At 53.7% G+C, this 20686-nt stretch overlaps 9 protein-coding genes across 9 annotated transcripts; 3 read left to right on the forward strand and 6 right to left on the reverse strand.

The window, feature by feature from the left end:
* Nucleotides 1-27: 27 nt before the first annotated feature.
* DSM5745_10366 (transcription factor domain-containing protein) lies at nucleotides 28-1919 on the reverse strand (the record flags this gene model as incomplete). The annotated part of the gene is made up of 2 exons (XM_026752382.1): nucleotides 28-396; nucleotides 441-1919. The coding sequence occupies 2 exons, from the start codon at nucleotides 1917-1919 to the stop codon at nucleotides 28-30; spliced, it is 1848 nt and encodes a 615-aa protein (XP_026598825.1).
* Nucleotides 1920-1973: 54 nt separating this feature from the next.
* DSM5745_10367 (threonine aldolase family protein) lies at nucleotides 1974-3023 on the reverse strand (the record flags this gene model as incomplete). Its single annotated transcript, XM_026752383.1, has 1 exon — nucleotides 1974-3023. One exon carries the CDS (start codon nucleotides 3021-3023, stop codon nucleotides 1974-1976), a length of 1050 nt encoding a protein of 349 aa, XP_026598826.1.
* Nucleotides 3024-3299: 276 nt separating this feature from the next.
* Nucleotides 3300-4279, reverse strand: DSM5745_10368 (RTA1 domain-containing protein; the record flags this gene model as incomplete). The annotated part of the gene is made up of 3 exons (XM_026752384.1): nucleotides 3300-3523; nucleotides 3573-3979; nucleotides 4023-4279. The coding sequence occupies 3 exons, from the start codon at nucleotides 4277-4279 to the stop codon at nucleotides 3300-3302; spliced, it is 888 nt and encodes a 295-aa protein (XP_026598827.1).
* Nucleotides 4280-4512: 233 nt separating this feature from the next.
* DSM5745_10369 (Zn(II)2Cys6 transcription factor) lies at nucleotides 4513-6511 on the forward strand (the record flags this gene model as incomplete). Its single annotated transcript, XM_026752385.1, has 6 exons — nucleotides 4513-4607; nucleotides 4654-4725; nucleotides 4771-5178; nucleotides 5223-5444; nucleotides 5496-5776; nucleotides 5823-6511. 6 exons carry the CDS (start codon nucleotides 4513-4515, stop codon nucleotides 6509-6511), a joined length of 1767 nt encoding a protein of 588 aa, XP_026598828.1.
* Nucleotides 6512-8882: 2371 nt separating this feature from the next.
* Nucleotides 8883-10504, reverse strand: DSM5745_10370 (uncharacterized protein; the record flags this gene model as incomplete). Its single annotated transcript, XM_026752386.1, has 2 exons — nucleotides 8883-9980; nucleotides 10034-10504. The coding sequence occupies 2 exons, from the start codon at nucleotides 10502-10504 to the stop codon at nucleotides 8883-8885; spliced, it is 1569 nt and encodes a 522-aa protein (XP_026598829.1).
* A 207-nt stretch (nucleotides 10505-10711) lies between these two features.
* On the forward strand, nucleotides 10712-12178 carry DSM5745_10371 (uncharacterized protein; the record flags this gene model as incomplete). The annotated part of the gene is made up of 5 exons (XM_026752387.1): nucleotides 10712-10959; nucleotides 11008-11360; nucleotides 11398-11699; nucleotides 11758-11923; nucleotides 11994-12178. 5 exons carry the CDS (start codon nucleotides 10712-10714, stop codon nucleotides 12176-12178), a joined length of 1254 nt encoding a protein of 417 aa, XP_026598830.1.
* A 1009-nt stretch (nucleotides 12179-13187) lies between these two features.
* Nucleotides 13188-15007, reverse strand: DSM5745_10372 (putative beta-glucanase; the record flags this gene model as incomplete). Its single annotated transcript, XM_026752388.1, has 8 exons — nucleotides 13188-13444; nucleotides 13500-13529; nucleotides 13581-13695; nucleotides 13754-13841; nucleotides 13889-14153; nucleotides 14206-14560; nucleotides 14606-14694; nucleotides 14749-15007. 8 exons carry the CDS (start codon nucleotides 15005-15007, stop codon nucleotides 13188-13190), a joined length of 1458 nt encoding a protein of 485 aa, XP_026598831.1.
* A 1180-nt stretch (nucleotides 15008-16187) lies between these two features.
* Nucleotides 16188-17653, reverse strand: DSM5745_10373 (uncharacterized protein; the record flags this gene model as incomplete). The annotated part of the gene is made up of 2 exons (XM_026752389.1): nucleotides 16188-17024; nucleotides 17072-17653. The coding sequence occupies 2 exons, from the start codon at nucleotides 17651-17653 to the stop codon at nucleotides 16188-16190; spliced, it is 1419 nt and encodes a 472-aa protein (XP_026598832.1).
* Nucleotides 17654-18621: 968 nt separating this feature from the next.
* Nucleotides 18622-20504, forward strand: DSM5745_10374 (uncharacterized protein; the record flags this gene model as incomplete). Its single annotated transcript, XM_026752390.1, has 5 exons — nucleotides 18622-18891; nucleotides 18944-19403; nucleotides 19459-20082; nucleotides 20138-20326; nucleotides 20374-20504. The coding sequence occupies 5 exons, from the start codon at nucleotides 18622-18624 to the stop codon at nucleotides 20502-20504; spliced, it is 1674 nt and encodes a 557-aa protein (XP_026598833.1).
* Nucleotides 20505-20686: the final 182 nt, after the last annotated feature.

Raw genomic sequence — 20686 nt, forward strand, 5'->3', positions numbered from 1 at the left:
TGTCCAGTTGGACTCGATCATCTCATCTCAGCCTAATCCCGGCCAAGTATTCTCATAGCCTGTAGCAAAGCCAACGGACCAATTCTCATCGAGGAATGGCCACTGCATCATTTCGGCTTCTAGATCGTAACCCCCCGAGGCTTCCTGGCCATGGTCTAAGATTGAGTTTGTTCTATTCCTGGCCGCGGCCGTAGTGGTAGTGGTAGTCTGCTCTACGGGCGTTGTCCGGCCTTGCGAGGTGGGGGCGGAGTGATCCGGCCGCGAGATACGAATATCGCCGTACTCGTCGAATGTTCCAGCTAGGGTTAGATGGTTTGAAGTATGCGACTCTAGACCATGGCCCTGCTGCGAGCGCGCGCTTTCGTAGAACTTGTTCGCTTCTTGCAATGTCCGCCACTATGATCGTTAGTTCATCACTAGACCAGAATCGAGCAGCATACCCAGCTAGTCCCGACGTCCCAAAATCGACATAGCCGTTCCAGATACTCAAAGTTTGACTTTTTCTCCTGCTCCGCACGCTCCAGGCCGCCGGGATACCGCAGAGGCGAGACCGTGCCGTACATGTTGATGTGCGCCGCGACGAAAACGCTGAACCCGGCATACGGCGTTATTACAGGGGTAGCGCAGCTCTCGAGTGAAGAAAGAATAGCTCCGATATGTTGGGCCGTGGCAAACAGGCACTCAATTGACTCGTCCGTCTCCGGCTGACCATGGTCGAAGCTATCGTGCCTAGGACTGGCGAGGAATCGGTCGCGGTAGAGGAAGAGGATACTCATGAAGTAGACCAGGTTGATGTACGCAAACAACTCGCCATATCCAAGCGCAACATGAGCGGGCGCACTGGTCTCCGGATATCGCACTGTCGTGTCCTGCAGGTTTCTCCACTCATCCAGTTCGTCTTTCAGCGCTGCCCAGGTAGCGGCAGTGCATCGTGCCGCACCACTCGCGCGATCCCGTCGACTCTCATTTGCAAAGCGTAATATCCGCACGAAGATGTCAAACCCTCGAGTAACAATCGTTAAGCCATGTTCAATGCCCAGTCGAACTCCTCCGACCGTGTCCTGGATTTCCGCCGGAGTCAGGCGCCTCGCTGCTCGGCCAAAGTTGAAGTCCGAGTCGCTCATGGGCAGCGGCACCGAGATCTGGCGAAATGATAGGGCGAAATGCTGCCGCGCACCCGAACTCAACTCGCAATCCTGCGTGAAACAACACCAGTATGTCCGGACGAGCTGCTCGTATGCAATCTGCGCGTTGGCGTCGGAGTGGGGTTCGTTCGAGGCATGCTCCATGTGGTCATCGGCACTCTTAAGCAGCGATTGAATCATGTAAGTCGCCATTCCGCTGTACATCCAAGCGCGGTACGGTCGGCCGGATCCCCATTCATATAGTGAAATCATCACGAGCGACTGGGCGAGCGGGAGGGAGGGCGACTCGAAGGATCGGTGGGCGAGTTGAGTGCGAGCATAGTCGGCGTATGTTTCGGAGGGCGCGAGGTTCGAATCGGCCGTGGTTACGGTCATGAATCGCGCGCAGAGCGACAAGAGTGCCGCGAGAAAGACGGGCTCGACAGCGGCGACATCGCGGGCAAGGTCGGCGATCAGGGAGGGGTAATGGAGGAAGTTGACAACGGGGAATCTCTTGCGGTAGAGGTCGCAGGCGGCGATCAGCGTGGACGCGGAGAGGGAGGAGAGCGGTGATTCTGCTTGAGGGGTTCTCGTCGGAGGGGATGGGTTCGATGGAATTGAGGGATCGGGCACTGGCGCTGGTCGAGATCGAATGCGTCGAGGCGACGAGCGCGAGTCTGTCAGGTGACAGCCGGTCTTACTCAGGCGCAGGCAGCGACGGCACGGCGACTCTCCCTCGTGCACACACTTGACCTTGGATTGTCGACACGCGTCGCACGAGATGGAGAGGCGCATTTTACTGAAGCAGAAAGATAGGAGATCGGGAAAGATAGGCATTGATCGATTCATTCATTCCAGATTACTAATCCACTGGCAGAGCTTCTCCACCTCGGTCTCGTCCGTCGCCCACGAAGTCACAATCCGCACGGTCGTCACTCCGGGCCTCTTCTCCCACGCATAGAACCGGATCCGGGCCTCCAACTGACTCAGTCTGCTGTTTGGGACTACTACAAACACCTGGTTGGTTTCTGTCTCTGCTGCCAGCTCCCATCCCTTGCGCACAAACCGGTCTCCGATCTTCCGGGCCATTGCGTTGGCATGTCGGGCCAGCTCGAAAAACAATCCGTCCCGAAATAGCTCGCTGAACTGCACGCCCATGACTCTTGACTTGGCTAGCAAGGCTCCCCTTTGTTTCATGTGGAACTCGAATCCCTCTGCTATGGTCTTCCGCACCACAATTGCATCTCCGAGCAGCGCTCCCATCTTTGTTCCCCCAATCCAGAAGATATCGGTGTAATCGACCAGATCCCGGAGGATGACATCGTTGTGCTCCGCAGTCAATGCCACTCCTAGCCGCGCTCCATCAACAAACAGCAGTAAGTCCCGCCGTCGGCAGGCGTCGGACAGTGCCTTGAGTTCGTCGCTCGAGTATATTGTCCCGATCTCTGTCGCATTGGAGATGTAAACCAGCCTTGGCTTGGCCATGTGCGGGAAGAATGTGTTCCTCTCAAGCACCGCCTCTAGGTTCTCCGGCGTCATCTTTCCTCTTACTCCAGGGACTGAAATGATCTTGTGCCCCGTCGCCTCGATAGCCCCAGCTTCTTTGTCGATGATATGCCCGGTCTGCACTGCAAGGACCGCCTCGTACGGCCGTAGGCAGCTGGCGATTGAGATCAAATTGGCTGCCGTTCCGCTCGGGACAAAGTAAATCGAGACATCATCGTCTGTTGCTTGCAGCTGTGCAAGAAGCAATTGGCGTGCCTCGCGTGTGTACTGGTCGGTGCCGTAGCCAGTCTGTTGGGTGTTGTTGGTGCGGATCAGGGCTTCCAGCAGCCGCGGGTGGGCGCCCTCGCTGTAGTCGTCCAGGAAACTGTACGGTTTGGTGATTTTGGCAATCATTATGATGGTAGGGATTTTGAGAGTGGTAAGAATAAACGTATAATCAAAAGCAACATTCCAGGGACAATGGAGCAGATATAGTCCCGGTCGGGAATGGGAATTGGTGCTCGGGAAAGAGCGCTCGAGTCATCGCGGTCTGGATTCAAATTACGTACCAGATGGAGAAGACGGGATGAAACAAACCCACTGCGTACTCCATCTTTGACAGTGACTCAAGGGGTATATACCTATATCAACATCTCAACCGGTTCTCTTCGTCACGGTCCTTGACCCCATCTACGACCTCTCCATCAGTGGCTCGCTGTCCTTCTTACGCCGCGTCCCCAATGCCCTTCCCGGGTGCAAGACCGTCAAACAGATACACGCAATCGAAACCATCGCGCCCTCGAGGATCATAAAGGTAACCTCGTCATTCGCCAGCTCGCTTGAGTAGCCGCCATTGAGCTCGACCACGCGGAAGATCGATCGGGTATAGATGGTGATTGTTGCGACAACAAGCCCTGCATGTCAGGTCAGCATTCGCCGATAGTCCCAAGCAAGGCAGCATACCGGCCAAAAAGACCTTCCACCATCGGTCTTCGCGGATCTCCGTGTACTCGTCTTTCTCTTCGCTGTCGGCCGCTGTTGGCTGTCCTGAACGACGCCGCAGTCGCCATGCAAACTCAGCCGCAAGGGCGATAAATGCAGTCATGGCGGCCACCTGTGCAGCCAACCCGGCGATCATGATGTTGGTGCCGACTGCCCGGCCATCGGCGTCGTCGGCCGTGGACGTCATGGCGCCACCGACGCTCTGCAGCATGAGAGCAACCACGTCGCAGGACACAAAGACAATGGCGTAGTTGCGAGGTTTCAGGCGGGAGATGGCTTCGCCGCGGTAGATGATCACGATGCGCCCAAGGAGGAAGTACAAGGCGGCGCAAAAGAAGACCGGACCAAGACTTAGGCAGATGAGGTTCCTACGGGATTAGCATGCAGGCTTGAGATCAGCAGGCGACGTACATGAGGAAGTAGTCGAAGCTGAAGGGATCATCGTGGAACAGAATCCGAGCAACATAGCCGAGCACTTCAAGGAGCAGTCCTGCTACCATCGACCCAGAGAACCACCAGGTGCGATAGACCGGGGTCAGAATGGCCTGAGCCACCAGCAGGAGCCCGAAGAGGGCCAGGTAGAGGCTGTTGCCGGCGATGGTGGGCTGGTACTGGATGTAGGCATCCTCGATGGGACAGATGTCGAGCGTACACTCAGCGGGATCCATCTTGGTGTCTGATAAACTCTTCCGTCTGCTGCTTCCTTCACCTCTGTTTGCTGCACCCCTACTCTATATACAGCAGCGCCAAGAGGCCGGTCGCCAGTCCGACCGTGTCCGTGTCCGAGTCCGCGCCATGCCACCACTCTAGGCATCCTTCGTCTGGCCTATATCTATGCCCGTTCGCCCCGTGTCCGTGTCCGATCGATTCCATCACCCTGTCGATAAATAAATTACCCATCATGTCTGCCTGCTCTGGGCGCGTCAAAACGTGCCAGACCTGCGCCACGGCCAAGATCCGCTGCTTACGCTCGCCTGATTCTCCCATCTGCGACCGGTACGACCTTCGTCCGATTATACGGCCAAGAGCGCTAATCTAGTAGATGTTTGAGATTGAACAAGCCATGCTACTTTCGACCGGCGAGGTTGCGACAGAGTTCGTCAAGGAAGGAGACGTACGTTCATCCTTTGCAGGTCTTAGCGCAGGCTGACTGTATTAGGCGCCTGGAAACGCTGGAACGAAGAGTCAACCAGCTCCTAGGACAAGCATCACAAGGCCAGTCCTCGCAGAGCCATAGTCCGTCCGATTTTCCCGAGACGACCGACGATGTCGTCGACAAAGGCATCCTATCGCTGGACGAGGCCACTGCCCTGCTCGACTCATTCCTGCAGTTTATGATGCCGCGCTTTCCGTTTGTGGTGCTGCCCACCACAACGACAGTCGACGAACTTCGCGAACAAACTCCGTTTCTGTTCCTGGCTGTCCTTTCTGTCTCTGTGACTGACAGCCCGGAGTTAAAGAGGACTTTGGATGAGGAAATGAGAACGGCCCTGGCCGAGAGGACAGTTTTATCCACCCAGCCGCCATCGCTGGAAACCCTGCAGGGCCTCTTGGTGGTTCTTGCATGGTAAGGAGACCTCATTTCTATTTGACTATCGCTGACACTCCCAGGTCCCAGCATCAGACTCAACAGCGCTCACCACCGCGGCACTTCTCGACTTACCTCCACATGGCCATCGGCCTGGCGGTCGATCTGCGGCTGGATCGACCTGTCGAGGCGCGGAGAGGATGCCGTCGGATGAACATCGGCGAGTGGGGGACGGAGGCTCGCCCACCGAAGACTCTGCGCGCCGAGCAGAGGGCCGCCATCGGCTGCTCTCTTCTCTCTACATGGTGAGCAACATCCTACAAATGTAGTCCGATGACGGCCATTGACCAAGCCAGCTGTGGTATCATCACGCAGGAAAGGTGCACTTTCCCCTGGGCACCGGAGCTGGAAGCCTTTGCCGTTGCACTGGCGGAAAACCCTGAATACGCCAGTGATCAGACGATCATCCATCTCGTCCGGCTGCAGCACGTTATGGAGGAAATTGATAGGATTTCCGTGGACCAGGATTCGTTACATCCCAGCAAGTCGAATCGAACCTTCCAGCACATCTTCCGGACTTTCCAAGGTCGGATACAGGATTATACGAACCTCCTCCCTCCTGAGCTGACAAACAACTGTGGGTCATATCCCAGCTCACGCCCTTACTCTACTAACCGTGGCAGTCCTACTCGCAACGCAGCTGCACACAGTCAACCTCTACCTTTGCCAGGTTAGCCTCTTTGACCGAAAGTCTACCTTCCAACTTCCCATGGACATCCGCTCCGAGATCCTCTGTCACGGCCTCGCTGCTGCAAAAAGCTTCTATGGGTGTCTTATGTCCATTCCTCGCGGGTCCGAACGCCGCTTCAGCTACTCGCAGTGGCTCCAGTCCGGATTTAACATGATTGTCGCCTGCAAGCTGACATTGATGGCTGTATCGGATGAAGCCTTGTGCCAGGGTTATCCGCAAGTACAGACGTTATGCGATGCTCTCAACATGCCGGGTATATTGCGGACTCGCGTCCTCCATGCACCGCAGCGCAGCACAGGCGTTCAGTCCCAAGCAACGGGCTTTGATTACAGAGGTTGGTTACAGTGGATTGAGGATTGGTTTATGCGGCAGTACAGCATGTATCTCTCACGGCGAGAAACATCAAAAGACCATGCCGCTGTGCCTGTCCCTGTGCCTTCGACGGCGACTGTACCGATCATCTATGCACCGCAGGATACTTTGGGAATGAATGATGTTAGCACTGAAGATTTTTCGCTCCCACCTTCTGCTGACAGTATATCGTGGGCTTCATTTCCCGATATCCCTTATGCGGATAACCCGTTGGCTTGGTGGATGGATCTTGGGCTTCTGCCCATGTAGCATATTATATAATACCCAATTGCTGCCCGTTCACTGGAACGCTCCAGCTTCTTTCCCCTGACAGAGCAACGGATTCCATGTATTTGTTGTCCCGTGACGGCTTGCAGTCTCGGACGTCCATTCCGTCGCAAGCTTACAGCAGCCAGCGAGATTGGTAAGCACGCCTCCAGATGTGCGTAGAACCTCCACTGCAGCCTCACCTCCAGTCCACGCCAAATCCCACACCATCGATCCCACCATTCTAGCCTTATCGACTTTCTTGTAGGCGATATTGTCGTAACGCAAAGATAACCATACGTCGTCGCAATCAAATCCGCTACCACCAGTTTCCCATCAACCGTGAATCTCCGCGACGAGCTCCATCTCCACTCTTCATATGTTGGGGTTTCAACGCCGCTTGTCGCGCGGGATGTGGGGGTTTTACTTACCATTACAGTTATTATGCCAGAGTCGAAAACGGAATGAAATGATTGAAGGCGGACGGTGTGTTTGGTGTTTTTATTGTTAATGGTAGGAGACTGTCTTGCCCTGACTAATGCTGACAAAAGCTGTATGTAGAGAAAGTCTAGGGTTCAGGCCAGGTCGGGCGTTCTTTCCGCAGTGGCAGTCCACAAGCTCAATGCCAGACTTCTTCGTAAGTACATCGTCGCTTCTACACTAACCACTCTACAGCAACAGCAACAAACGATCAGACGTATACACCTCACACAGATCGCACTTTCACCGCAGCATATCCGCCCTTCCACCAGCCAACCCAAACAAGATCCAGCTTGATCGTTTCTCCTCCTTCCTAGATCATTCCCACATTCTCCTTTCTCACGTCGTCCTCTTTCCCGCCTTCATTTCCATCTTCATCTTCATCGTGTAGAATCCGTAATCCAGAATGAGGTACGGGCCTCACTCTAATGTCTATGTCTACGGCTACGTAGTCTAGGATCCCGTGCGTAGTTAGTAGTATCGATCGCGGGTGTCAGCGGATGTGTCTATATGGTGATGGTGTTTTCGGTAGACGCAGTCGGATCCGCCTGTAACGCAGGGCATCTAGTGAGGGTGTGTGATTGGTATCTACATCTACGAGTTCCTGGATGTTAGTAAATGGAAGGGTTGTGACGATGGTGCTGTGCATGTTTGAAGGAATCTTTGGACCTGGCCGTGGCCGGAATATGTTGTCTCGTAGAATCCTCTAGGCTTCTGCACCACAGCATTGGTAAGCGGTATTTCTAAGCAGCGGTGGATGAGATCGATAAGCCGCGGAATCTGGCGGGTTAGGGCTTCGGATGAAATGGCCGGTACCTAGGCATGACAAGCTAGGGTTAGGTTTCTCTCTCCCCGTCGATGTGACGTACGTAGGGTAGACTGGCGCGAGTTTCCAACGACGAGGGATTGGAGACAGCGGTTGATGATGGGAAATAACTACGCCTCCCACTCCCAACTCGTTCTTCAGCTCTATAGCTGTAGCAGAACTTGGACTGTTTGACAGGGTGAACTCTAGGTAGGCACAGGATGTCTCCCGCAAGCTACAAGGAGAACCGCATCGATAGGAGCAACATAGAAGAGGCCAAATTCCAACAGTCAGCATATAGGCGACTGATTTGGGCTGTGTAGACAGACCGGTACTTTATACCCAGGTAATAAAGAATACCAGTATTGGGGTCATTCTGTTCCTAGACCCTTGTCGCTTTTGTGCTCCAACGTTGGAAGGAGACGCAAGGCTGGGCATGGTGAAAGGTAACCCTAGAAGCAGTGGACTCAATTTTATATTCCCCTTCGGTGGTGAGTTGTGGAGCTCGGGATTCATGCACATATACCTCGATCAGGTGTATACGTTTGCACTCTCAGCCTCCAGCTTGTGAGTCTTGTGGACATGCCCGATTCGCCTCTATCGGTGTCTGTGCGTCCGGCTTTCCCAACACATGCAGGTGAACGATTCCAGCCATTTGACTACCCGCCCATCTTGCCTGAGTCTAGAAATCGAGGTTCTCGTGCGATTCCGGGACTGTATAGTTCACCAAGCCCGCTGCATCATCGAGAGCATACCATACCTTCTCAGTACCTAATCTCCAATCTCGCGGCCAAGGTTCTCAACATCTGAGACTCGCGATTGCCTCATCTTACCTGGTGCCGGGGTCTGCACGTCTTGCACGTGAGTATGCCATATGTTGCTCATACAGCAGCCGATGACGAGCTTTCCTCCCCTGGCAAAGATGCACAGCAGAGCAGGAGCAAGAAGGCGATCCTGAACCTCCAGAGCGCAGCCAGTCGAGGACTTTAAAAAAGAGCAAGAAAAGGGTGGTACGCAAAGTGCAGGAAAAGGTCGAGGACAGTGAACTGGGTATCGGAAATGTCGGATGATGTACCGTACATTCAGCCATTACCGCGGCGAGCTGGACAGGAACTCTTCACGCAGAGCAGCGTCGTACCGCTCTTTATCCTTGACTTTTCGTTCAATGAAGTCAAAAGCATCAAATCCCCAGTACGGCATAGTGATCTGCCAGAACTTAGGATCGTCGTGAGTGGTGGAGAACCTTGGTTGAATGAAGTCGTAGAATATCTTGAACAGCGCTGTCGGGCTACTGAGGGCAAGAGAGTACCAGAACGTCCCTCTCCCCCATCCTTGCTGCATGATGGACGAAAGACCGATGGGCGGCTTGCTGTTTCCCTCGTTCTCCTCCTCCTCAGCAAGGGCCTGTACGAATTCACTGTGAAGGGGCTCGTAGTCGTTTATGCTGATCATATCAATGACTTGATTGCTCAGCCAATAGGGAGGGTGGATCATCTCCGCTGGGAGAGAGCAAGCCCACTCGAGGTCGATCAGGTATTTCACATTCCAATCTTTGTCGACGAAAATGTTACTCTGGTTGAGATCGGTGAGATTAAAGAGGAACGGACCTCGGAGAAGGTCGCGGCGGAAAAAGCAAGACCACACACTTCTCATGACCATCAAGGCAGACAACTGGTAGAAGCCGTCTTCAAGATCATGAACTGCATTGGGCTGATTGCGGAGTCGACTTTCATGGAATGCAAGGACATCGGCGGCATAAGAATCCACAGTGGAATGGGTGGTGCTCCGAGAGATGTCGACGGGAATGTCTTCATTTTCCAATTGCTGGATTTCAAGCGTAAGTGGTCGGTTAGTCAAGCTCAAGTACCCCTGGCTGTCCAACGTAAAGGAACCGATCCTCGGTAATGGCACGCGAGCCATAGCCAACATGATGCGGGAGAGTCCGTGGAACAGGTTCGTACGCAGCTTGACATTTTGGCGCCCGTCCGCCCAAGTCTCAGAGAGCATTCGCCCTCTTGACGGATCAATGTACTCTATCAGAAGATAGGGTGTGCCGAGCAACTGAATATTCTTGGTTGGGTGTTGGACGTAAAGTGACGGAGTCTGGTAATTCAACCATTTCAACAGCTGTTGGCGTAGACAATGAATGATGCGAGGAATAAATGGTAAGTTGTCCACGAGGGTGAACTAAGAGTGTCAGTATATCCCCCAACGGAAGGCAGGTAGAGAGGGCGACATACCGTTTGGCCAGTCGACAGCCCAAAGCCGTAGAGCTGTGGAATGGAAACAGTTGGACAGTTCATTTGGAGCCACACATAGGTCGCGGCTTCACAGCGGACCTTTTCATCCGCATTACCTGGACGGCGGTTCTCCCCAATGCGGTACGGGAGGGGCAGTCGCATCATTAGTTGCTTCCCAGGATTCCGTCCGTGGCCATCAACATCAACTCTGATGCAAACATTGAAGCTGCCATGTACCCAGTCCTCCACATCAGCTGCGTGACATGTATCTGCGGAGGCGAGGCCAAGATGGTGAGCCGCAAGTGCCTCGATCTCCTTGCGGTGGCGGTATAGATGGGTGAAGTATTTGAGCTTCTGTTCCCTGTAACCCAGCGCGTGGAGGATGTTAGAGTCACTTTCCTTTGCCTCAGCATAGGTAATCTCTCCGTGGAGCAAGCGACGTGTCTGAGTATCAAGAGGACTGGAAGCCATCCTGGACAACCACGTCTGTGTCAAATGCTCCCGTCTAGGAAGGTTGTTGACACTTCCAATGACCCCGGATCGGAACAAGTTGCCCCGGAATTCCGGGCGCTTACTTACCGTACATTACAGTACCGTACAGTAGCTGGCCAGTCATCACATGACTCTGGTCGTCTGGTCCCCAGGTCGGCCGGGCCTCACTACAAACCTACACTCATCATGGCGGCCTTGATCAAATGGGTCAAAGGCGCGCTTCGGCGACCTCCATCCGCTCCTCTGATCTTTCCCATCCGCGGCTTTGAGACCATCCGCGCGTCGCAAGTGCTCGACGAGGAGCGCTTCGAGCAATTCAAGCAGGGACACTATTACCCCGCAAACATTGGCGACGTACTTCGCTCTAGGTATCAAATCGTCGGTAAACTTGGCTTCGGAGTTACCTCTACAGTATGGCTCGCCCGGGACCTTGAGTAAGTCGACCCTGGTTCCACTTCCAAAGTTGTTCCTAACAGAGTCAGAGACCATCGGTACGTCACGCTAAAGATCTATACTCGAGATGAGGACAACCGTGAGGAATTCCGGGTCTATGAACAACTAAACAAAGGGAGCTCATGGCATCCTGGTTATGCGCATGTCCGGGAGGCGCTAGACCTGTTCACCATCTCCCGCGCAGGCGGCGATCATCCCTGTCTTGTTCAGAAGCCGATGTGGGAGAGCTTTATGGACTTGCTATATCGCAACCCCAGCCATCGATTTACAGAGGGTCTCCTCAAAGCTGGCCTCAAACAAGTTTTTCTTGCCCTTGATTATCTCCACACCGAATGCAAGCTCGTGCACACTGGTACTGTCCTCGCCCCCCCCATTTACCGTGGTAGGCGATCAGACCAAAGTACTGACGTATCCCGCAGATATCAAGGGCGATAACATCCTCCAGGAAATAGAGGACACGTCTATACTTGAACGCTTCACCCAAGCCGAACTAGCAAGTCCCTCGCCCCGAAAGTTCGTCGACGGCATGCCGGTGTATGCTTCTCGACGGTTCGAGTTGCCCCGCTCGTTTGGCCGCGCAGTGCTCAGCGACTTTGGCTCTGCAGTCCGAGGCGATGAAAAGAGAAATCACGATGCACAGCCCAATGTCTACAGATCGCCAGAGGTCATGCTGAAGACTGAATGGAGCTATCCCGTTGATATATGGAATGTAGGCGCAATGGTATGTCTAACCGTTCCACAATCCAACGCGGTCAATTTTGGCTGACTCCTCCCTCTAGATATGGGATCTGTTCGAGTGCAAACATCTCTTCTACGGCAACGATCCTGACGGGAAAGGGTATTCCACTCGTGCCCATCTTGCTGAGGTTATAGCGTTGCTTGGACCGCCTCCGTTGGATATGCTGCAACGTGGGAAAAGAAGTCGTGAGTTCTTTACGGAGGATGGTGAGCATCCCTTTGTCACATGTTCTCAGGTCCACTGCTGCCTGATTCTCACGAATTCCCACACATACAGGAACATGGAAGCAAGATGCAGAGGTACCAATACCAAAGGGTGTAAGCCTAGATACGTCAGAAGAGTATCTGGAGGGAGAGAACAAGGAGCTCTTCCTCCAGTTCATGCGCGGGATGCTCCAGTGGCGGCCGGAGGATCGCAAGACGACGAAGGATTTGCTAAGCGACCCATGGTTAAACAGTTGAATAGGCTGATACTCCACCTTTATAATATGATCTCCATGTGCAACCATCTAAATTGTCAACTCTATCGAAACGCAAACAACTCCCCTGGGCACTCGCATTCCATGCCGATCTGGACGGCGCTTAAGTACGCGGAATACCGTAACAATCCACCCTGCCGCCCTGTCCGCACGAACCCGGTCAATGTTTTCCTCGCACACCCTAGCCGACACTCGACTTCCCGCGAGCCGACTCGGACGGCAGAGCAAAAGATCCCCGCCTTGCCAACGTCACACGGATGTTCGCGGACACGGCCGAGAATAAGACCTTTTCCCATGCCGGCCGGACAATGCCATTCCGTATCTTAAGGATCCAGGCCGGGAGCGCGGGGTGGGTTCAGCGATGAGCAGGTCATGCAGAGGTTCAGGGCGTTCCACTTTGATCTTGCGGCGTGCGTTGTCGTTGAGTGAGGCCGTGCTAGGATGGTGACGCATTCGGTTCTCGTCGAGCAGATCGTTATGGTGCGTATTCCCGGCTTGCAGGACAGCCTATTATACGCGCGGGTCACTGTGCTCGATCTGATTACTATACCTAGGTAGGGTCCGATATATCGTTCGCCGACGCGCTCCGGGCAATGGCACACTATGGCAATTGCGAGGAGGCTTTTTCCTTAGTTGGATTTGCGTGTGTCTGGTCAGCCCGAGATGCCGCTGGGGGATGATTCATTGGATAACGTCAGTTATAAAGATAATCTCAGATGAATCTAGCCCGTGCTGGTGGGGTTAGTCACATAATTCAAGGTGATGACTCTTTGATACCGGCTTCAAATGTATATCCTCCATTAAGATTCTGGGTGACTCGCATATAGCTCCAACAATCGGGCCAGGGTCAGGACGGCAGACGTGTATTAACATCCACGGCTCACCACCAAGGGGGGCCGTGGAGTTGAAATACCCACTACCCCAAGCTGTCTACCTAGTTATCCAATACAACTTATCTATTCCAGCCTTAACAAGCTCAAAGGGGCCGACTCTCACTCCTCAGGCGGATAAACCACAATGCGATCCAGATCCGCGCCCTTATAGTCGAACCCATTGTACAGGCCCCCAACGGTAATGGTATTGCGCTTCCCCTTCTTAAGAGTCAACTGCAACGGCGTCGAGAGAATGATGCCCTTGTGCGTGTCCCGCTGGTACAGGGTCTGCACGTTCTCCGTGTCCCCGTTGACGACGACGGACGAGATACGGCGCAGTTGCCAGCTTCCGCCGATGCGGTCGGGTGTGCCGCCAGCTGGTGGAGTTACTTAGAGCTGATTAAAGTGAGATGTAGGGATGCGGGTACATACGTTGATCGCCGAAGCCCATGTCGTCGGTATCTGTGGGGGTTGGTCAGTTAGGTTGGGGGTTGGGCGATTAGACGGACGTACTCTGGTAGTAGAAGGAAACCCACTGCGGCTTGCCGGTGCCTTCGATATCCTCGAATGTGATTGTACTGTCGTTGCCGTAAATGCCGGTAGCGATGACGCCGTCGGTGCCGAAGTTCTAGTTACGGCGCGTCAGCAATTAATCCCATCAGAGGACAAGCCGACCATGGACGTACTGCTTCCTGAAGATATGCGTCTCCGTTTGTTGTTGCCTTGCTGGCTTTGTATGTTTTCCCCTTGACACCGTGGTATTCTCCGGTTTTTCTAGAACAATCAGCTTATGCTTTTCGAGATTGCATGGGAAAGCCTACACATCGAGATCATAAACATCATGCCACTCTACCTCAAGGGTCTTCTTCTTCTCGTCGATCTGCAGCGGGAGCCAGATATACCGTGACTCCCAAAGAGAGTTGGAGTCCCACTGGTCGCCGAGGTACAGATATGTAGTTTTCTTTGTACCGTCGATTCGGATGGAGAACCCGGATTGTGAGTTGAATGTGCGCGTATTGAGCGGAGAGACGATGAAGGGTTGGGACCACGGCCCGCTCAGCTTATCGGCACGGAATGCAACGACGTCTGCAAACATCAGCTTTTAATTCAAGTGTATAGCAAGCGGGAGCACGCGTACTGTTGGGACGATATCCTGTCTTGTGGCTCATCAATGCCCAGTAGCTCTGGTCGGTCTGGATAATAGTCGGGGCTTCGAGATCGTACTTGGGGAATCGGTAAATAACTTCGTCAAGGGCAGTGATGTTGGTGTTAAACCGGGTCAAATAGACATCTCTGCCTTCCAGTCTATCGCCATTGGAGTAGAGAGCGTACGACCTGCCGTCGGTGCGGTCCGTGAACATGCCAAAGTCTTGACTCCAGTTCCCTAGTGGCGAGGTCGCGGAGACGAATTCGTATGGGCCAGTGACAGTGTCGGATGTTGCTAGGCCTTGGAGGAGCCAGCCGTAGGTCGAGTTATCCGCATGCCACCACATCTATGACGTTCAGCAAATGTACGTCAGCCGTTCCGGATGACCTACATGGTATTGGCCCGCTTCCTCGCTGTACACGACCTTCGGCCGCTGGATGATGTGCTCGGGGGAGATGTACTCGTGGCCTTCGATCGGCTCTAACAGCAAGCGAGGTTAGCAATTATCATTTCCCGCATTTGGCATACACCCACCGAGGGCCAATCCGTGCGATTCCCAAGTCCCCAGGTCGTCGGAGCTGTATACCGAGATTCCGCCACCTTCCTCCTGTCCTTCAATCTTGTACTCGCCAAACAGCCAGAACTTCGAGCTCTCCCTGTCAAAGTACACGCACCCTGCATGAGCATTGACCAGGTTGCCCTCGGTGTCTTGCCAGCGCCCACCAGGTACAATGTATTTCGCCTGGGTCGCGGAAGCCAACAAGGCGGCCGACAGAGTTGCCGTAAACCTCATCTCTGCGTACAATCGAAGCGATAGGGATCCTGGGTTGATTGCCTCCGATGAGGCTTTGACCGGCCATCGTGCCCGCACTTATACTGTGGGGAAGCGGCCAGGGTCCAACATGACATGATCGGAGTGAGCTAGCCCGAGAATGCGGGGGAAAAGGAAGCTCTCCACAATTTGTCCGGACTCGCTCTTGGGTCTTGGGATTCTCCCATGAAGCGCCCTGGTGTTGTCCTGTCATGTCGATCGTTGCCTGATTTCGTGAGCTTTCTATAATTTCTCCGTGCTAAGCCCGGTGGTACCTTGCGTAGGACTCGGGCAATTCGAAGTGGGACAGCAGGTGTGATGCCATATTGCCAGCCACTGACCTCGGAAACGAGTCGGCGAGTATCGCTCGTTGTGCGCGACAACGGTTGAGCAATTAGCAAGATAAACAAACGACATGGTGGGATGCTTATTTCGGCCTCAGGCTGCGTTGGATAGAAACACGTGATCTCGGCCCCCGCACTCGAGCTCCTCCACGCGAATCCCCATTCTTCCCCATCTTCTCTGCACAACTCTCCATTTCCGCAGGTGAATCAATTGCAACCTTCAGCAGGATCAATCTCAAGCAGTTTTACCACCTCAATGGCTCGTATTATTGCGCCGTTGGTCTCCTTCTTGGCCCCGTCGGCATCTCGACTCGTCAAGTACGGTAGGTACGCGAACGCGACCGCCACGCGATAGGTAGACTGCGGAGTAACGGAGTCTAGCTATCGACACTGTCCCCACTTGAACCAGACCGAGCTTCAACCGCGCAGTCTTTGTCTATGATGTACGGCGATCAATGGATTGCTCCCCAGGCCGGTTATGAGAACGGTTTCCTCTCTTTGTTCCCGGTCGTTTTCAGGAAATGGAATCGTTAAATTCCAATCGCCTCGCCAGCGTCGAGCCACAACTGCGGATTCGAACGGACGTATACGGGCACTTGAAGATGAATTGAATACGAGATGAAGGCTGGAATACCTGGCTCTGTGGGATGTCATCGGAACAAGCCAGTAAGTATGTGGCTAGCTGAGTTTCCTGGTCCCTGCTGGCAGCTTCATGTACGACTCTCTACAATGATTTAGGTACATGGAGAGGTGCCAATCCCGGTCTCGTTCGCGTTCATTCCTTCTGTCCGGGAATTGAAACCAGCTAATCGACATCGCTAGGCTTCCGTGACTACCTCCTTCTCCTGCAGATGAAGATCCATCACGCGCACGTCCCGATCAACCTGCTTCTTCTCCTCGCGCACTGACAAGAAGGTGATGCCCGCCGTCACAAACACCAAAGCTATCGACACTCCAACCATCGCCCACATACCCTTCGTGAACTTCGGCGCCATATCTGCCGAGTAGAAGATAATGCTCCACCAAGCGTTCACCGCGTTACTGCCCATATTCATCGAAGCTATAACCACCGACCGCAAACGCTCGTCCTTGTATCGCATCGCGTCGTTGCACCAGGCGAAGAATGTTGCCTGGCACGCGTACACAGCTCCAGCCCAGTAATAGGCGCCCATCACTGTGGCCGTGGAGTCGAAGCAGGCCAGGATCATGGCCGACGTGACAACGCCGGTAATTGCGATGAAGTACCCGACCAGGTACCTTTTCCCTCCCATAAAGTCGGTCAAGGTCGCCCAAAACAAGGTCGATAGAATTCCAACAGCCGGAACACCAGTCGGGTAGTTGTTCAACTGCGAGACTGTGTATGAGTTGGTCGGGTGCGACTGCAGGTATAGGGAGAGGAGAGCATTCGTGGAGAAGGACTCGGTCTCGCCAGCGATGATCCACAGCAGCACAAAGGCCCACCAGTACCACTGGAGGAAAACGCTCTTCAGGAACGCCCAGTTCAGAGGTACCTTGACGGCCCCGGACTCCGGGATCCGCGCTACCGCCAGGGCCTTTTCTTCCGCAGTTAGGTATCTCGCTTTCGTCGTGGTCGGCGTGTCGGGGAAAACGATGAAGCCGTAGATGGCGATTGGTATCGTGATCAAGCCGTCAATCTGCCATGTCAGCGTACCTAGCAAGGTGATACTGGGACGGAGCTTACAATGAACAGCCATCGCCAGCCGGATAAGCCCTGCATCCCGTCCATGGACGAATGGATGCCCGTTTGGATGAACCCGCCGAACATGGTTCCTGCAAGACCCGAAGCAGTGAAGATTCCGCTGCGTTTCCCTAGCTCTTTTTCCGTGTACCAGGATCCCAAGATGTAGTGGGTCCCTACAAAGGTGCTGCTTTCTGCCAGTCCCAGGAAGAACCGAATGGCCATTATACCTTGAGGGTTATGCACTGCAGCGGTGATCATCGTCAGGCCTCCCCAGATGATCATGACCGCGGGAAAAAACAACCGAGGGCTCACGAAGGTGAGTGCAAGATTGCTCGGGACCTGTCCCACGATGTAGCCAACCGTGAAAACGGTATTAATTTGATTCAACTGGTTGCCGTGGAAGTTGAGCTCTTCCCGCATTCCGGAGACGTAGGCATTGTTCAAGTTCGTCCGATCGAGGTAATTGACGAAGTAGCAGAGACAACAGAAACTGAGAATCACTGCATCGAGCTTGCGCAGGAGTTTAGTCTCCCCGGGCACCGTTTCGTGGCCTCTGATGTAGGCAGCGAATTTGGAGAACATATTGGTGTTTCCTCTGACTAACGGAAATCTCCAAGACCTGGGGATCTCTTTATATGAGGACCTACCGTTAACTGTCCCTGTGACTGCTTATCGACGCCACTTTCTTGGCCCTGTGCGACAAACCCCGACTTATCATGGTTCAAGTGAGCTTACTCCAACTCCTTCGATATCGGGCTCCTATCCCGAGGGCAAAGGATCTCAACCAGATAACCTCGGTGATGCCGGCCCATCAGAAGGCATGGAATCACCATTTCCGTCATGGCTGTCCCTCAAGCTTCCTCGAATGGTATCCTACTCCGTACCCATGGCTATCGCGAAAGATACTCCAATTGCCAGTCGGAATACATATTCATATCCCCGGTCGGTCTGAGACAATCAATGTTATAGAAGATCACTCATCTGGTCTTGAGAAACCGACAGTCAACATACTCCGCGTAGTGGGAACACCGTCACCATCCCTGCGTTCATCATTTACTCATGCAACAGAATGATGACAGGCGTACGCCACGCCATGGTCAACCATTTTTTCCAATTTCAATCCCCACCTCACTTATTGCATCGAGGTAGAGGTTCTCTGTCAACGTAGAACTACATCTTCCGCCCGGTTTTTTAAGATAAACTCCCATAGGTACTATTGAGAACACGGCCATGGTTCTGCGTACTGCGCTACCTCCACGTGGAGTCGCAGCTAGCCATAGGGTTTGATGCAGCTTATCTGGCCGCCTGGCCCTACTGAATATACGCAACATCAAATGATATGCATCAAACCCACGCATACAGTCGATACTCCAAACTCGCATTGGTATGCTGATAACCTCGGTGCGATGGGCCAATGATGTCAGTCTCCAACAGATCGACTTATCCGGTTACGAACCCCGCATCTTCTCCAACCACATACAAAAGCCAGGCCAAGGTCCTTATCGGCAACCAAGCACGTCAAACAGAGTCTCTTAGATATCGCCGTAAGGATGTCGTGGGAATCTATTGCCGCCAAAAAGCGCCAGGCTCTCAAGGATGCCATTCCCGCTGAATGGATCATCCCTGCTGAGATCTTTCCTCCCGAGGATCAATTAGACGTTACGGGCTTTCCAAAGGAGTCCGGTTTCTTTACGGATCGCGAATTGGAGATTACGTCGACGCCTGCGCAGGCAATACTCAAGTATCTTTCTTCCGGACAATGGACAGTGGAAGAGGTGACCAGGACTTTCTGCAAGACTGCGGCGGTAGCACAGCAATTGGTGCGGAGTATGGCTGTTCGTTTATTTAGCCATGGACTGATTGCTTCTACAGACGAACTGCCTATCGGAGATCCTGTTCGACAGGGCCATGGCCCAGGCAAAAGAGCTCGATGCTTACTATAAAGAGACCGGCAAAACAAAAGGCCCCTTCCACGGTCTTCCAATCTCGATCAAGGACAACTTCAATCTGATTGGCGTTGATGCGACAGTCGGTTTTGCGTCACTGGTCGATGATCCGGCTATATACAATAGCACGCTCGTCGATCTTCTGCTTGGTGCTGGTGCGGTGCTGTACTGCAAGACCAATGTACCTACCGGTATGCTTGCCAAGGCACCTGAGAGATTGGTGACTGACAAATATCTAGCGATGATGATTGCCGAATCAGTCAACAATGTCTTTGGCCGGACAGTCAATCCTCGCAACCGCAAGCTGACCTCCGGGGGCTCTTCTGGCGGAGAAAGTTCACTGATTGCCTTTGGCGGTAGCAGAATTGGCGTTGGTACCGATATTGGTGAGTAATATCCCATGCGTATTTTGTTCTGCCCCAGGACCTCAATACTGATCAGATTTTCCATATCTAGGCGGCTCGTTGCGCATCCCGGCCGCCTGCACAGGCATCTTCACGATCCGTCCCTCCTTCGGCCGCTTCCCGAACTTCCAAACCCGCTCCGGCCTTGCCGGTCAAGAAGCAGTGCACAGCGTCAATGGACCGATGGCGAAAACACTGGAGGAAATCACCCTATGGGCTAGCACAGTCGTCGGCCAGCAACCATGGCTCATCGATCCCAAGTGCCTACCGATCCCATGGCGCCAAGTCGAAATGAAGAAACCTCTTAAAATAGGTGTCCTTCACCACGATGGACTAGTAACGCCTACTCCCCCTGTTGCCCGTGCACTCAGCGAGACAGTGCAGAAGCTGAAAAACGCCGGTCACGAGGTTGTCACCTGGGCGCCAAGAGAGCACAAGGAGCTCCTGACCTTACTGTCGACATTCTTCGTCGCGGACGGAGGAAAGAGTGTGCGAAAACTGCTCGAGCCAACGGGGGAGCCGTTCCGCCCTGAGATGAAAGCATACGAGGAATCCTCAGAGCTCGGCGTCCATGAGATGTGGCAGCTCCATCTGAAACGGAATGCTCTGTGCAAGTCGTACCTGGATCGGTGGAATGAAACCGGCATTGATGCCGTGCTATGTACGTATCCCGACCCCGGCCGCTTCCGACAGACCCCTCGCTAATCTCTATGCAGGCCCAGCAACACCCTACAGTACCGTCGAGCACGGCAAATTCGCCTACGTCGGATACACCGGTGTCTTCAACGTGCTCGATTACCCCGCCGTCTCGTTCCCGTGTGGCGTCAAGGCGGATAAGGAGCTCGACAAGGCTTACGTGAACCATCAAGCGCTCAGCGATCTCGATGCGCAGATTCAGAATGATTGTGAGTGGTTAGCAAATGAGTATAATAGCTAGGACTAACGGGTTTAGATTCCGCGGAGACCGTCCACGGCATGCCGGTGAATCTGCAGCTTGTTGGACGTAGACTTGAAGATGAGAGTGCGTTGGCCATGACGGATGTTATACTCAAGGCTGTCGCTGCCATGAATGGGACGGTATAGACGGACTGTTTGCATTTAGAGCGCGCTTCGCATATAGAGATTGAATTTAGTGCATTTGGACGAGTCTGGAGTCTCTTGCGGGTGTCGCTTAGAGAGCAGGTGCAACCCGTTGAAGAGCGCAAGACTTCCCCGCATGATCAACCTTGGCCTGACGGTACATATAGTTCTTGCGTAGCAGCTAT

Source organism: Aspergillus mulundensis, assembly GCF_003369625.1.
Source record: "Aspergillus mulundensis strain DSM 5745 chromosome Unknown scaffold_15, whole genome shotgun sequence".
NCBI lineage: Eukaryota > Fungi > Ascomycota > Eurotiomycetes > Eurotiales > Aspergillaceae > Aspergillus > Aspergillus mulundensis.